Here is a 14,729-nt window from a genome sequence, read left to right on the forward strand (position 1 = left end):
TTGATTCGCATGATTATATCACTACATGTAGCTCTGCACATTCCTTTGACTTTAAAGCAAACATTGTATTGCGTCGTTGTCCAGCCTACGTTGAAAGTCTTACCTATGTAATGTATAAGTTGCATTGTTCAATAGAATGAACATATAATACACAACACGTGCTACCTTGACGGTAAAAGAAGGGCATGAGAAGAGACAGGTAGATTTCAAACGAACTCTGAATATAAATCAATTGAATGGCAATACTTCGAACAAGTTTGGAATAAGTTCATTCAGTTGTTGTCGTAGTTGTCGTCGTAACCTACATTTTGTCGGTGTTTTATAGAAAGGGCTAAAGCGCCATTTCGAAAAATTTTTCAGGCGAGCATGTTTCACGGTTTAGTTTTTCACGTATGTTTTAAAATATTTACTTCCTGTTTTAAATTCAATTATTAATTTGAAACTTCGTTAAAACCAAAATTGAATTTTAAAACAGGACGTAAATATTTTAAAACAGTCGTGAAAAACTAAAACATGTTCCTCTGAAAAATGTTTAGAAATGGCACTTTCTCCCTTTCTACAAAACACCGACGATTTAGAACCAAACTTTTCCTATATTGAATTGTAGAAAAATACATACCTTAATTTTTTATTTTTTTATAACGCACTCACTCATCATAGCCCCGCACTAGGGAAACCCTGTGTCGCGGGTGCCATGGACACACACATAGACAACGACAAATTACACCCAAACTCACGAGAGAAATAATTGTAGGCCATACAACTATTTCTCCCGGCCCGCGAATCGAACCTGGGACCTCTGCGTGGCAGTCCGGCATGGTAACCGTTCGACCACGAAGGGAGTTTTATCTAAATTTTTTTTATTATATATAAATTGATATCTATAGTCGATTTCATTTTCAAGGTATCAAACTTAATAGGTGGACTAACTATATATTTACACTGCACGTCAAAGTAAATGTATCTATAGGTAAGTATATATATCTGCACAATTAACGTAAGCCATGAAACTGGATTATCTGCAATAGAAGCTAATACACTTTACTGTGCCAATCGTAACGTCTCAAGTCCATCTCAAGTGTAACATTTATCAAAAAATGTTTTATATATTTTAAGGAAACAAAACACGGAACGCCCGATTCTGAATGCAACAGAACGCACTTTCTGTAAAAATAATTTTTGGACATATGTCATTTTCACTTTAAAACGACGATACAATGTTCAATTTTCCATTCTCATGACGTATATATGTATATTGTGAACGTATGTTCATATACACGGTGTACTCGTTAAGTGTGCCCAGGCGATTAATCCGTAAATATAAGAGATATCAAGCACTTTCAAACTGATGTCGAAAGTACGTTACCTAATAAGTAAAACGACTTCAATATTTTTTTTTAAATAAAACTTGAAATATCCAAAATTTTAACGTTAAACACTCCCATACATTTAACGTGACATTCGTAGAGATGGGTAATTTTCAGGTAAGTTTTTGCACTCAATTTTGGTGACAATTTCTTTTTATTTAAATATTTATAGAATATCATCATGAAGTATTATGTAATATTCGAGTGTGGTAACCTAAAATATTCTTTGATATTTCATGATATCAAAGAATATTCGAGTAATTAAATAATAAAAATTGTCACCAAAATTGAGTACAAAAAACTTATCTGAAAATTAGTGAAATTAGTTAAATATTGAGTTTCGAATAATTACTTTGAATATAAGATTTTGTATTTACTTAAAAAAATAAACATAACTTTTTTTATTCAACTAAAAGATTTTTTATTACTTTCATGTTAAATGTGTGGGATGTATTAGGTAACGTACTTTCGATGTCAGTTTAAAGGCTTTTGACATCTCTTATATTTACCGAATAATCGCTTGGGTTAACGATTACACTTACTATCCTGTCTATACTCTGTATAGATTTCGTTAGATATAATATCTCAGTTTGTCATTAGTGCCCTGTGGTTATAAAGTTGAAAGGGCCGAGTTCAAAGGTGAAGAGCTGACCGTGACTGATACATACACTAGGTCACTTGCGCGTAAATCAAATGTAACGCTTAACTGTTTACTTCTGCCAGAAATTATTCGTTAATAAAATATCTTACTTTAAGTTAAAATACTCTTAGCAGACGTGACCTCGGAGTATGCTGTGTTATTTAATATTAACTGAATTGCTATCGTAATTTTTTTTTATAATAATAACGCACACACTCAACATAGCCCCGCACTAGGGAAACCCTGTGTCGCGGGTGCCATGGACACACATAGACAACCACAAATTACACCCAAACTCACGAGAGAAATAAATGTAGGCCATACAGATATTTCTCCCGGCGCGGAAATCGAATCTGGGACCTCTGCGTGGCAGTCCGGCATGGTAACCGTTCCGCCACAAAGACAGTTAAAATTAAAAACAAGCAAATCGTTTCTTTGTATTGTTTTAAGTTTCATTTTGTCACCTGAGTAATTTTAAATAAGTATGTGTAAGAAGTTGAAACCTGTTCCAGTGCCGTTTGTATTTGTTATTTACTTGCAATATACATATAATAATATGTTCAATCAAAAAAATAACTAATTTCAAGCATATCCAACAAATTTATAATATATAATTCTGCCGTCCACTAACTAAAAAAGTTACAAATGGTCAAGATTTTCTTTTAAAAACAGTTAAAATTAGTTAACGTGTTAGACTTATCGGAACTCACTCTAACGATTCATAGCTGAAATATCATCAAACAATTTTAATATTCTAAAACCGGGTTATGGTTTTTTATGATATCTCAAAAAAATATTTTGTCACTTAGCCCTTTTAGTTAGCGGACGGCAGAATTGCTGTGAAGTCTGATCATTGTCAGCAGCGGAATGTCCATGTATTAAGGTGGAACCTGAACAACAGCATGTCGTCATAAAAAAGTCAACATTACCTTTGTCAACCTTTTTTATTGTAAATGCGGTTAATAAATGTCTTATTATATTAATATATATTAATATAATAAGACATTTATTAACCGCATTTGTATAATTACTATAGGTTAAAAAGTAAAGGTAACGTAGCGAGCACGGAGCACTCGCTGCAACAATTAGACCATTTTGAACCGACTTAAAAAAAGGAGGAAGTTTTCAATTCGACCGCATTTTTTTGTGTATATTACGCGATTACTCAAGCATACAAATGCTACTACTACTAACTAATTTTGGTGATCCTTTTTTTTTAGGAAAGAGGGTACCTCAGTATTGGTCTCATTTAAATTTGAAGAAAGTATTCCACCTCTAAGGTGGCAAACTAGGAGATGAATCCGGTTTCGCGCACTTTCTGGTTATCTATTTCAATGAAACTTGGCAAATAGATGTAATTCCACGAATTTTTGAGGTGGGTTTTTTGTAAACACAAATTCCATAATCCACACGAACACCGGCACGTTTACCGGCTTTTGAAATGTTGCCGCTGCCTTGACAACCTGAGACATCTTTTCTGTACTTGTGCTCGTTTTAATAGCGAGTCATTAAGTCCGAATGGTCCGAATCAATAATTTTGTGATGAGTAAGCGCTGTCGTTGCGTTTGGGCTCAGGGTCGTCTGCGGAAGCCCAGCAGTCACGGGACTTTGTGGCCAGTATTTTATGGTGGTTTATGGCATTACACATTTGTATTTAGGTATTTGATATATTTGATAAACAATCATCATGTAGCTTTTTGTTTTTGTTGATGCTTGCCTATTTGACAAATACAGCAAACACCAAACACGCGTTACCGCGCGCTAGTCGGTTTCTCGACGCGCACCAAAGGGGTCAAATAGGCAAATACTCAAGTAAACTGTCCACATTATGGTCACATTTATTATTCTAACTCCTTATTTGGATTTCCATGTGTAGACGATTATTTTAGATTGTCATAAGTCAAATATTTTTCCAAGTAGATACAACAAACAGCTATGTGAAGTACCGCTTTTAAATAATTTATGTTTGCTGACTATTCATGAAGACCGACCGGTTTACCTAAATTAAGCCACTTTTGGTCATTTATGGTGGAATACTGAAACATTGACTAAGTTCCGCATTCCAGATTTGCTTCCTTATTCAAAAATCTTGTTGGATAATTACTATGTTGCTTTGATAAAATTAAGCTACCAGATTATTTTAATTAGTAAATTTACTAATTTGGTACGTACCGAACTTGAAATAAAAACTTAAATGTTCAAGTACATAGATACTTGTAGTATTGTTTTTATCAGATATTTACCTTACCTGTGCTGTATTGATAGAAAGATAAAATATAGCGATATTTTAATTATCAGTATATAACCTCGTATACAATGGTTATTGCTATCGCGTCGATAGCTGGTTTCGTCAGAAACTCAATGAGAGAGCGAGCTTTCATCATTGCCCGCGTAGGCCACCCGCCGAGGCGAGCTTTCTCAATGGAATTCCGACACAATCCGCACTGGATTTCCACCATGTTGAAATTCTTTTCCAGCTTAAGCTCGTAATTAAGTTTATAACATTTCGTAAGCTACATAAACTTTGCGTAAGTACTAAAATATGAGCATGCATTATTTATTAAACAAATCGCACCATCCACTACTCAGCTGCTGCATATTTTTAGCATTATTATTTTTCAATAGCTGCAGGCGAGGTCTAACATTGATCGGGCTTTTTATGTTCACGTTCATAGTAAACTCTACAGCATATTTATTATAGCACAGGCACAATAAAATCACAATATCTGAGTTTTGCAATACAGCCTTCATTGGTATAACTCAGCCTTTCGATTTCGGTCGAATCTTATCCATCTTAGTCTAATGGACTGCTTATTAACTTTGTTTTAGCCTTCGCTAGGTACCGAGAACTTAATCGTATACTTATGACGTTTAATAGCGTCGTTAATATAAATAATAAATTGTGTTTCCTAGGGAGTCATGCTTTTACGAATCTGTAGAAAATCTTTTATTGTCTTTTAGTATACAAATTAAGACCATACTTCCAGGTCTATCTGACTAAGTTAAAATCTAACGGTTGCGAAACTGCTTAAGATATTTCCTAGTGATCAGGTACTGCACTAAGCAAACAATCGCACATATGTCTGCTGTCACCGTGCAAGGCCCCCGCAATCCGCAATAATTGTCTGACGCGCGCCCGCCGTCTCGCCGCCGCCGCTGCCGCCGCCGCCGTGCGAATCTTAACATATTCACACAATCACTCCTCATTACTGGCGGTTGCGCAAAAGCAATTACAGAGACCCCTTATCTGTTCAATGGACAAAGGGCCACACGAAAACATATCGAATGAATCGCAATGATACATACCTACTTCTCATTTTTAATTAATCACATTTAAATCAGTTAAAATATTATCCTTGCCCTGTTATACAGCTGGCAGCAGCAGCGAAGCTGGTGTATTTGTAAGGTTAAATCTACAAAAATTTTGTACTGGCGAAGAATGTAACTGTTAGAAGCCTGAGAATCCAAACAAAGTGACACTTGGCACATCCCTAAGACGAAACGTTTCCCAAGTAACTGTTATGCAATGCGTGGAAAAGTTTTAAACAAAATACGGGATCGATTTAAATCCCTTCCTTTGGCTAGATTTAAAAGGGAATTGCACACTAGGCTTCGAGAACAGTTATGCCATGCCAGACTGCCACGCAGAGGTCCCGGTTTTGCGTGCCTGGCCGGGAGAGATATTTGTATGGCCTACGATTATTTCTCTCGTGAGTTTGGGTGTAATTTGTGATTGTCTATGTGTGTCCGTGGCACCCGCGACAGAGTTTAGCTAGCGCGGGGCTATGTTGAGTGTGTGCGTTATTATTATATTAATCTTTAAATAATGGTATTATCTTGTTTTAGTTCAATCAATTTCTTAATATATAGTATTATCTGCGTGCTCTTATTTAAGGCTAAATAGGATTAAGTTCTCCAAACTAATTTTACCATCAACATTTATAATGTACCTACCCACCCTTTCTAAAGCAAATAAATGATATTCTATTCTATTGTATTGTCAATAATTCCATATTTTCGAAGATTGGGTAAAAAACATTTTGTACCAACTTCAATTTGTCGTTTTTTGATAACACGCTTGCATGTCCGGAACAAACCGTTTATTCGCACAACCAATGATATCCCTTGGTTCAACGGAAGTTATGGTCAAACAAAGGGATTTAGTAAGTTGGTTTGGTCTTGCTAAGTATTTCAACAAAAAAGAGCATCCGGTTCAGTATCCTTGGCCTAGATTTGAGCGGCGGGGCGCTTCTGCCCGGCTCGCCGGCCACGACTCCGCCGCGAACTGTTTTCCAAAACCAAACCGCAATAATATATCTATTTTATTTGTGGGGAACCGCTAAGTCCGGACGAATTTAACAAAACAAACTCAGCCGAAATGTCATAGGAACAACAATACATAATAAGTGAACACGTGCCTAAGCAAGGCCAGAAAATAACAAATCGCCGGCATCATACCTAATGCATTATTAAATGGAATGTAATGAAAATGGTGTTTTAATTAGCTTCCAAGGCCCCTACTGCCCCCTAGGTCTCTTCAGCGCCCACTGGGGTAGGGACCACTTTTGGGAAACTATGCTTTACGTGATAGAATGTGCAACGAAGGAAAAGTTAAGGAAAATAGGAAACTGACTACCCATGGGAAAGAAAGGTCACGTTATTAAATGTAAACCTCTATAACGAGAACATGCTGAAGATGGAACTGAATCTCGTTGTCAATATCTCTTATATTAAGGTAAAATTATGCATTCTTTGTATATTTTTATTATGATAAATTGATAAATCTAACAGACAATAAGTAGGTACCTAATACAATGCGACAGACAAGACATAAAATGAAATACGTGGACACCAATACCTCGCAATGAAACTCCTCAGTTAAATATACAAATATTAAATTATAAACTGATGTTGATTATTGTTGAAATACTGCACTTGACAACGTAGACATAATAATAATTATAATAATGTAATGTACTAGGTACTCGGTTTTGAAAATGGTATTGCTACAACCTTATTTAGCGCAATTGTTATAGAATCAATATATCAATGTCATGACCGTGATGGGGCAGTTTAGTAGGTACTAGACCCGCGGTACGAGGGTCATCGGCTATTATATCTGCAGCTAACGTCGCAACTTACTCTATGATAATTTCATTAGATGTTGCAGACGAATACGTGAGGTTAAAAGGTGCGCCGTGTGACAGAGATTACCTCCATTGATTGCTTTGTGTAGTTTGTTGAATTATCGTATTATTATAAGTTACTCTAACCTTGTATTGTTTTGATTTCAGGACCAAAGGAATTCTTTTACAGAGGGCACCACTACTTCTACAGTGGGCATGTTCCGGCGCTTGCCAACAAGAAGGTAGACTGGTTGGAAGGTCGTAACATCTGCCGCGAGTATTGTATGGACCTCGTTTCCATGGAGACCCAGGAAGAAAACAATCTCATCTTCAAGCTCATCCAGCAAAGTTAGTACTATTTTGTTTTGTTTTGTTTTGAGATTTAACGTTAGCTGGTCACATCCTACGTATCATATTCTTCTTATTTACAGATGACGTGCCATACATCTGGACGTCGGGTCGCCTTTGTGACTTTAAGGGCTGCGAGTCGCGAAAAGACCTGGAACCCAAGAACATCTTGGGATGGTTCTGGTCCGCCAACCGCGAAAAAATCCAGGCCACCAACCAGGCGAGTATTCAAACTATGCGTTACCTATGCACAAGTTTACGACGTGGAACTAATGCGTGTAATGAATTTTGTAATGTTTATGAGATATAACATAGTTTGCACACGTGTTGCAAATATGCATACCAATGTGGCTGAAAAATTATACATTTTACTAAGACGCAACTTACGGAAACCGGCATAATACAATAACGAACACTGATAATTTTAAAAACAGATTTCACTTTAAAAATCTCTTATACATGTTTGCAGATCCCGAACGGCTGGGGCTACAACCCGTGGTCGCAGACTGGGCATAAGAAGCAGCGTCAACCCGATAACGCCGAGTTCGACATCAATGGTACCACCGAGTCATGCCTGAGTGTGCTGAACAACGTGTATAACGACGGCATTGCGTGGCACGACGTCGCCTGCTACCACGAAAAACCTATCGTATGCGAGGATTCAGAGGAGCTCCTTAATTACGTTGCCAGCACAAACCCTGGCCTCCGTCTGTGATTTCCTCCAAAGTAGTTGGATACTAATTTAACGAAATTCGTTGTCAGCTAATTACCATTACTCAATTAATTTCATCACTAGATACTTACGCCACTTTCTTAGACGAATTTAAAAGTATCTGTGCATTGGTGTTTGGAAACTCATGAATATTCATGTCCCATCAAATATTTATACATGGTACCCTTTTAAACTTGCCATACAAGACCTATTTGGAACTTTCGCACAGCACTGCCCCTTCATCCGTCGTACAAATTATTTGTACAGAATATGATTTAAGACTTAAGTTTAGGTTTATTTACCTAAGGGAAGAATTTATATTTGTATATAAAATAAAACATAAAATTACAATAATCAGCTCGTTTTATTAAAAAAAAATTTAATCGAGGAACTTAAACAAATTTTTAATAACAAAAACATATTTCGTCGCCATGCTTCATATCAATCAACAAAGTTAAACGCTAGATCAACAATCAAGCGAGCTTTACTACGCATAATTACTAAATTAAAAGACGTAACCTTTGTCATCCACTTCTACCTATCATACTTAATAAAACATAAACAAAATAAACTTTCTGGCTTTGAATTTTCTAAAATTTTATCTCGGTAAGTGATTCACCATATAAAAGTGAGTATGCCGAAAAACACTGTAGAAAACTATATAAGTATATAAAAATCTAGTTTTTTTTAAATAATAATATCTAACAATGCAAAAACAAATTAAATATCGCAGGAGCTGTTTGAGTGCTCGTGGCCCGAGTTTAATTTTAGATTTTGACCGCCATTGTGGATTTTGATATTATCAAAAATTCCATCGGATTTGGTGTAGACAATTACGATCTCAACACGACCTTTTAACGATTTATAGATAGCGACCAATAAAGTCGTGGCGTACATAATCGCACAGGTGGTCATACGTAAAACATATTCAAAAGCAATAAATTACACACACGGAGAACGAGTCCCGATCATTCCTCCAGAAATCTTATAATCAAACTAATTTGAAATGGCTGGAATAAATGTCAATGTTTATAGAAAAAGACACAGTTGACAGTAAGGTATTTTATATGAAATCGTCAAATATATTGCCAATGTCGCGGTCTGCATTTCTTCTGTTCAATCGATGATTTGCTCGCCCAACCGACTTTAAATCGTGATCTCTATATTTTCTGCACATATGCAAGTCAGCTAATTTATTTAAGAGCAGGTGTAATACGTTGTATTCTTTACCATGTATAGTTACAAACATATGTGCATACTCATCGATTTCATCGGCGGTCCATTTATGCAAATGGAATTTTTGCTTTTTGTTGCTAGCACTTTCCGAACTGGTGCTGCTATCTATGGAAGACGATGAGCTGTTTAGCCCGTCTTCTAATACCGGCGCGTTCTCACAGATGGCGCTATATTCTTCCAAAGATATCCCTAAAGAAACGGCGGGTATTTCAAAGTCATCAAATTTAGGCTTCAGCACACAAGCTCTGTGTTTCCTGTGGTTGTTATAATAAATTGGCCAATCTGAAAGTATAAACCAAATTGTTACCATGCAAACATAGGCACATCGTTATTGGTGAATATCTTATACGAATATCTATAGTTGTATAAAGGCAAACAAAAGCAATAACAACGCGGTAAGTATGCATTATGCGTAGGTAGATATTTAATTTACAAAAAATTTCTCAACACTTGATGACAAAATGAAAGAAAAAAATATTGGAGCACACTATAATATGGCTGCTACCAGACGGTAGACGACGGACTGCATGTCTGAAGTCGATACATACAACTCTATACAGTCGAAACCAACTGCACTAGCCTAGTTCAGGAGCTCGGTGTATTTGTTGATGTCGAGATGATAGCACAGACGTTTCTTGCAGCTTGTCACTGTATTCCGAACATTTATGAATCCAAATGCTGACTTTACTTTTTATTAAGGAAATAAACAAATAACTATCGCAGTTCGCCATTTTAAAATGTCAACATACTCATTTCCGTAATCCACGACTACAATCAGCGGTGAAATTTGCGATCAAAAATGTAAAGAAAACGTGTCATTGCATAAAAACATATTTTAAGAATTGCAAATGTGAAACAAATCCGTCGAGAAAAGTTTCATCAACCATGACGTCTTTGTTTTACCGTTATCTTGATTAAGCCCTCAAGTAATCGTTAACTTTTGCCCTTACTACAAAATAATCGAGACAAAAAAATCTTAATCCTTTTAACAATGTCAAATGACTGGACGACAGTCCAAGAATCAAAGGCAGCAATTATCATCACCTCGACTGCAGCGGACGCTTGCAGTTGAAGCCTCAACTACACATGTTTTAACTGTAGTCATGCAATTCATCTGTTTGCAGCCTATGATGTAATTCCTTATTTCCTGAACGGTATAACTTGGGCATTTTCACGGCGACAGTGAATAGGCATTATTTAGGTGTGCATGCTCCATTGTCGCCTCCATCGCCACTTACCATCACGTGAGATGGAGGTCAAATGCAAACTTATTACTTATTTTTTTTTAAATTCGAGATAAAAAACAACAAACGTTGTGAACAAACAACTGTCACTGTTAAAGTGAGATCTGATAGATCATGAACTACTTTTTGGTTAATTTATAAACAGGTTCCACTATCTCTCACTCGTGGGCTTTACATATAATCTACATGGTGTTCAGTAATTTCACATAAAAATCGTATAAATTTTTTTACAACTTTTTACGCTTTAACATCTTTAACTTTTTACAATGAATTTGTATCATAATCTCATAATATACATCCCCATCAATCAAAAATCACAAGATATTTATAATGTTTTAATGAGAAGCTTAATAAATTATTTTAGCTCATATTTATGTGAGAAAAATAAATATTATAATAATTACACACTTGTATTAATAAAATATAATACATTTGTAACATTAAATGTTGTGTTAAGTCATGTATAAGACATGCACGTACAAATATGATACAAACATAAAATGGTAACTAATGTTCGTGCATCCACATAAAGTGAGTAAATCTGAATCGTAATTATAAATCTTAGCGCGAAAATGAGTTTTTATGAGCTTATGTTATAAAATATGGTGCTTTTATCAAAAGTAAGAGGCAAATAAATAATATATTGTCCTTAAATTGTGTGGATAAATTTAAGAACATGTATATTACATGAAAATCGTTAATTTTTAGACTTTTCCACATTTGGACATTTCTTTTCTTAAAATATTTTTTCTTGTGTTACCTAATGTACCTTTGGTTACATTTTTGATCTCGAATTTCGTCATAGAGTTAGTAAAATGTTAATGGTACAAAAAATTTAAAGAAATCATACTTTCAATGTAGGTTTCTTTATTCCTTTCAAGGAAGACAGGCCACAGCTCCAATTCATCAACTAGGTTTGTTATACCTTTGTTGGGTAAATGCAGATACAGGTCTCCAAGGACCTAAAAATAACAAAATTATGCAAATTACTGGAAAAAGCCATAATTGATATTGCTAAAGAAAATAAGCTCACTCTCTTATGTTATGCTACATGTATAACAAAATGATAAGTAATTTTACCGACACATCTAAGTTTGTACAGAAAAAAGGTGTGACGATTTGACCCAATCTGAAACCATATTATTATGAGACTTTCGTTTGGAATGAGATCTTTTTCTTTGTGCAGAAATAAGAATTAATTAGATACTTTTTGTTGAACATGTATCTTCTAAGAATTACAATTTTGTTGATTTAAAAAAAATCATCTAATTTACCCTTTTTTTACGATGAAGTCGTGCGCCTGGTGATAAGCGACACGCCTGTCTAAGCCAGTTGCAGTGCCACTCAGAGCTTTAAATCGTAAATATCTGAGGGGCAATGCCACTGCGCCTGTCAACCCGAGATATAGGTTGCCAAGTCTCATGTACCTGTAATTTCCAACAGCCAGCACCAAAACCCGAACACAGCAGTGCTCATATTACTGCTTAGCGGCAGAAATGGATATGGTGGCAATACCTACTTCTTTGAACGCTCTAAGGGCCCAGAATGTTGGTTTGTTTGAAAAAACAGAAACAAATATACGCGATTTAAATCCGGAAAAATAGTCTCATTTCCTATGTGTAACAATCGCGAAAACCCAAGAACTCGACATAAAATAGTTGTTTAAAACTATTTAGCATTGATAGAAAGTTATCATATTCAAAGATAATCGAACTTAGGGTGCAATTCTGTGTCCTGACTTAAGACTTACTCAGAGTAATAGTTTGTGAAGCTTACTATATCATTATGTTTGGTGCTGAGCAATGCTATAGGAACAAAAATTATCTTTAAAGCACTCTTGATCAGCATCCGTGACTTTTCAATGGCTCCTGCGTTCCACACAGTTGTTGTCTGGTTGGCTATTTGAAGGAATTCCGTCATGGTCTGTAAATATATTATGTATTTCGACAATCTAGGTGGCTTAGTAGTTAGCTTTATGGCACTAGATATGCTAGATTAGGAGGTCCCAGATTCGACCCCTGAAGAACAAATTTGGAAATTAATTTTTCTAGACAAAAAATCTTGCTACTCTGGCTGACGTCCCTGAAGTTGATTTTGTTGCTTTTGTATTCATAGTACAGGGATTTAATAGCTTGAAAACAGGTAATTGATGTGGAATCTGGGTTATTATTTTAATACTATAATTTTATTATTATTATTATACACTTAACGCAATTTGTATGTAATAAATTAGGTCATTGATATAAATACTTTTTTGTACCACAAAAAAAAAATGACATATGTTTTCAACAAACAAAAACTAACAACATTTCAATTTCTACAACAAAACATTAGAAATTTGTGAAGAGAGTAATTTTTAAATTAACAAAAATTAAGTAAATTCAAAAGTTTGAAGTTTTAAGGCTTTAGGGCGGAATCTCAAGATTAAGGACCACAGACTGGTTTGTAACATGTCGAGTTTAGTGAATATGTCTGAGTCCCATGGTAGTTTATTTAAAATACAAAAAGTAAAAAAACAACAACATCAAAAGTAACTACTTTTTGGCGACCTTGGCGGCCTAGCAGTTTACATTTGGGGACTGGATGCACAGAAGTGAACTTTATTACATTATACTACTTTATATTATATTAATAATAATTGTAATGGCTACAAAATAATTTCATTTACACTGTAGAATTCACTATACAATTAATCTGTTGGGTAAGTAATTAATGAATGAATGATGTTTTATTTATTTCTCAATCACAAAACAGGCATTAGAGTAGGGAACTTAAGGTTAATACAAGACCAAAAAGTGATCAACAAGTAACATTTGGTTGTTTGTAAAATTTTACAGATGTTAAATGCAGCAATATTCACACATTTTGTAGTAGTAGTAGTTTGTAAGTGATAATGAGATCATTTGTTTATTTAACCATTGTTACAAACAACTAGGTACAGTCAATAGCACAACAAGCTATACATATACTTTTAATTGTGTAAATGTGTAGCTTGATGTGCTACTATCAGTAAATACAAAATGTTATATACTTGCATACAGTATATGTTACATACTTGAATATCTTAATAGCTTATTTAGTTTTCTGTAGTATCTCAATATCCAAAGGAGAAAAAGAAAAAGTATACAACAGGCAGACTGTAGAAAGATTTTTCAGTTTTATGCCTGTTAACATTTTTGTAGCAAAATTCACTTAAATCCAAATGTCTCCCAAACTCAACAAGTAAGTTTTACAAATATTTAAAAAAATAAAACATACTTTATCTACAGGTGTGACACCATGAATGCTTGCTTCAAATATTTTCGTGGGAAGTGTTTTGTGTTCTGCTGGTAAAGTAATAAATACAGTTTTCTCGTCAGGTCGCAAGTAGAATCCGAAGTCCACCAGCCAGATTAGGAACTGTGTCTCCATGCTAATAACCCCACGGTTCCATTTATTATTCCTCAGAACTGCGACATACTACAATAAAAAATATTGTGGGTAGTTTTATTAACTTCATACAAAAGATAAGGAATTAATACAATTACTTTCCTTGTGTACATTCCTCACAATACACAGCGAATTGTTGGAGTTCCTATAAGTTTAATAACAGAAGCAGTAGTCCAGTTATCAATAAATTCAAAACTTACTTGACCATGGTTAAAATCAGAGATGTCACTTTTGTGAAAATGATGAAAATTATTTTGATTATCAACATTAGTTTCCAATACATTTAAACATTCATCGTCACTTTGTATTTTACAAAAAAAGGAAAACGGGTTTGTAAATGTCGTAATATTGACATTCATGTTATTTATTGCGAAAAACAAAATTATATGAAATAAAACAAAATTTACAGACTAAACATCAAAAAAGTTTACGCGCGCAAGCACATTTTTTTTTAGTTTTTCACACATTTGGGTAGGAAAAGGTTTTACCATACAGCCTCTTCATAAACTTGGAAAGACACACTAGTTAACGTAGGCACGTACGTTCCGGTACATGCATACCGCACCACACCAAAACATAACCATTAATAGGACCTTAGGACTTGGCAGAATCATCAGAGTCGTAGTT

General features: G+C 34.9%; 2 protein-coding genes across 3 annotated transcripts; one reads left to right on the top strand and one right to left on the bottom strand.

Annotated features, from left to right (window-relative positions):
• Positions 1 to 7,070: 7,070 nt before the first annotated feature.
• Positions 7,071 to 8,378, top strand: LOC113233539. The gene is made up of 4 exons (XM_026468664.1): positions 7,071 to 7,083; positions 7,302 to 7,481; positions 7,565 to 7,701; positions 7,951 to 8,378. Exons 1-4 carry the CDS (start codon positions 7,071 to 7,073, stop codon positions 8,194 to 8,196), a joined length of 576 nt encoding a protein of 191 aa, XP_026324449.1. The 3' UTR covers positions 8,197 to 8,378.
• Positions 8,379 to 8,468: 90 nt separating this feature from the next.
• On the bottom strand, positions 8,469 to 14,461 carry LOC113231650. Of its 2 annotated transcripts, XM_026466081.1 has the most exons (5): positions 14,303 to 14,461; positions 13,932 to 14,132; positions 12,450 to 12,596; positions 11,524 to 11,635; positions 8,469 to 9,711 (listed from the first exon to the last, which is right to left on the bottom strand). In XM_026466081.1, exons 1-5 carry the CDS (start codon positions 14,459 to 14,461, stop codon positions 9,257 to 9,259), a joined length of 1,074 nt encoding a protein of 357 aa, XP_026321866.1. In that variant the 3' UTR covers positions 8,469 to 9,256. The 2 variants fall into 2 exon arrangements, with proteins under 2 accessions (XP_026321866.1, XP_026321874.1); XM_026466089.1 differs by lacking the exon at positions 12,450 to 12,596.
• Between the last annotated feature and the right edge of the window lie 268 nt (positions 14,462 to 14,729).

This window comes from Hyposmocoma kahamanoa, unplaced genomic scaffold (assembly GCF_003589595.1).
Source record: "Hyposmocoma kahamanoa isolate Upper Pololo Valley unplaced genomic scaffold, ASM358959v1 102, whole genome shotgun sequence".
NCBI lineage: Eukaryota > Metazoa > Arthropoda > Insecta > Lepidoptera > Cosmopterigidae > Hyposmocoma > Hyposmocoma kahamanoa.